This window comes from Babylonia areolata, chromosome 6, assembly GCF_041734735.1.
Source record: "Babylonia areolata isolate BAREFJ2019XMU chromosome 6, ASM4173473v1, whole genome shotgun sequence".
In the NCBI taxonomy this organism is placed as follows: domain Eukaryota; kingdom Metazoa; phylum Mollusca; class Gastropoda; order Neogastropoda; family Buccinidae; genus Babylonia; species Babylonia areolata.
This window is the reverse complement of record NC_134881.1, coordinates 10,993,346-10,995,845: the sequence shown is the minus strand read 5'-3', so window position 1 is coordinate 10,995,845 and position 2,500 is coordinate 10,993,346. Positions and strand designations below refer to the sequence as shown.

The following is a 2,500-nucleotide window of genomic DNA, read 5'->3' as shown; positions in this document are numbered from 1 at the left end:
TCCGCTTTTTTTTTTCTTCTTCCTAATACACGACTTCTCAAGATAACTTACGTCAGAACTTAAGACTTGTGGACAAAGATCTTTTATTTCTGTTCAAGTCCCAAAGATGTGGAACAGGCTTCCCGAAAACTGATCTCCAACACTCTGACTCCCTCTCCTCATTTAAATCAAAACACGTCCCTTCTCTCAGCAATATGTTCGGTTGTGGCATGTCCAGACAGACTAGAGAAAGATCTTCTTCTTCTTCTTCTTCTTTTGCGTTCACTCGTATGCACACGAGTGGGCATTTACGTGTATGACCGTTTTTACCCCGCCATGTAGGCAGCCATACTCTGTTTTCGGGGGAGTGCATGCTGGGTATGTTCTTGTTTCCATAACCCACCGAACTCTGACATGGATTACAGGATCTTTAACGTGCGTATTTGATCTTCTGCTTGCATATACACACGAAGGGGGTTCAGGCACTAGCAGGTCTGCACATATGTTGACCTGGGAGATCGTAAAAATCTCCACCTTTTACCCACCAGGCGCCGTTACCGTGATTCGAACCCGGGACCCTCAGATTGAAAGTCCAACGCTTTAACCACTCGGCTATTGCGCCCGTCGAAAGATATTCGATTGTGCCCCCCCCCCCCCACCCCCCCCCCCCCCAAAAAAAAAAAAAAAAAATTGTTGTGGTGGTGTTCATAGGCATGTCCAGAAGACTAGACAAAGAAACAAATATATTCGATTGCGCCAATGTAAAATAAAATAATTAAAAAAAAATAAAAAATAAAAAAAACCAACAACAACAACAACAGGAAATTGTAAAAGTGTTGTTCACACACACACACACACACACACACACACACACACACACTAACACAGACACAGGAGAAGGGGGGGGGGGGGCATAAGCTGGTCAGAATAATCATCTCATTTTCTCTATCGTTGTCTCTCACATCTCTTCTTCATCACAGCCAAGAGCGCCGCAACCACCACCACCACAACCACCATCTCCACCACCACCACGACAACGCACACGGCGGCTACGTCCACCTCATCCTCATCCTCCTCATCCTCCTCACCACCCGTGACGACCAGCAACATCCCCAGCAGCAGCAGCAGCAGCAGTAGTGCCAGAGAGCAACCTGTCACTCAGAAGGATGTGTCGAAGAGCGATCACTGTTAGTAGTGTGCGTGTGTAGTGTGTTAGTGTGTGTGTGTGTGTGTGTGTGTAGTGTGTTAGTGTGTGGTGTGTTAGTGTTAGTGTGTGTGTGTGTGTGTGTGTGTGTGTACCCCCTATCTCTTGGTGCACACACACACACACACACACACACACACACACACACACACACACACCAAGAGAGGGTTGAGAGAGGCATGGAGATCGATTTTTATTTATTTATTTATTTATTTATTTATTGTTGAATATTGACACAAAGGGAAGTGAAGGTGGATGTTCCCTCTGTTAATCAAAGGGCAGTAATTTCCAACTAAACCCATTGGCTTTTTTACCCAAACGACATAATTATTTGATTTCTCCGCTTCACATGCAGTTTGACACGATGGTAAAGCAGTGTTTGTTAATCAGCATACACGCTGAGAGCAGTTGAGTAACGATTGTGATGTATCACACCTTATCTTTTTTTCATGTAACATCTTATGTTAGAAAGATAATTATGCAAGATATTTTTTTTCTTATAAAATGGTGAAAAAGCAAGAAAATGCCGTATCAAATTAAGCATGCCGTATCAAATTATGCAAAAACATTGTATCAAATAAATATAGGGCTTTAGTATTAATGATAAGGCAGTCAAAGCTCGGAAAATGAAAATAATTAAAATAAGAAATACGCTAAAATTTGCTTTCAGTGAGTACACCAGGACATTATGAGTATTTCAGTTTGGTTGGGTGGCATTGTCGCGAAAAAAATGTTGGCAAAAATTAGCTCCGAGTTAGGGCGATCTCTGCGGGGATCACACCCAATAACTCTACTCCTCTGTTCTTTAGAGGAAAATGTGTCGTCTCTTTTTTTTTTTATGGTGCGGGAGAGTAGAATAAGCGGGTGTAGGAAAGGTGTGCAGGTGTGGAGTAAGAAAGTATACACGGGGGAAATTAAGGGCTGGATGGGAGTAGAACGGGAGGAAACACAGGGGAAGGGAGAGTAGGATGGGGGTAGGACCGTGGGGGGATGACACGGGGAAAGAGTAGGACAGGGGATGTTTTGTTATATTTAAAAAAACTGGCACTGGCTGTCAATACCTCTTTCGCACACGCACTTGTACTCACACATACCATCTCACACATATACATAGATAGAAAGACAGAGAGAAAGCAGGACTGGAGAGATGCACTGACGACAGGCAGCACGTGCTTCCCATCCCAAACAGCTGGCCATTTGGTGCATCAGGCTTACGTCCAACAGTCTGGCACACTGTGTAGTGCTGCGTATCGATCACAGGTGTTGCTAATGTTTGGAGTCACTAAAACCAGTTTGTGTGTGTGTGTGTGTGTGCTC

General features: G+C 44.0%; 1 protein-coding gene across 1 annotated transcript in view; it reads left to right on the top strand.

Moving 5' to 3' along the window:
* Positions 1-2,500, top strand: part of LOC143283229 (uncharacterized) — a 17,344-nt gene that overhangs the window by 12,279 nt on the left and 2,565 nt on the right. The window contains exon 3 of the mRNA XM_076589404.1: positions 960-1,166. Coding sequence (XP_076445519.1) covers positions 960-1,166 — 207 coding nt within the window. The remainder of the gene's footprint in view (positions 1-959; positions 1,167-2,500) is intronic.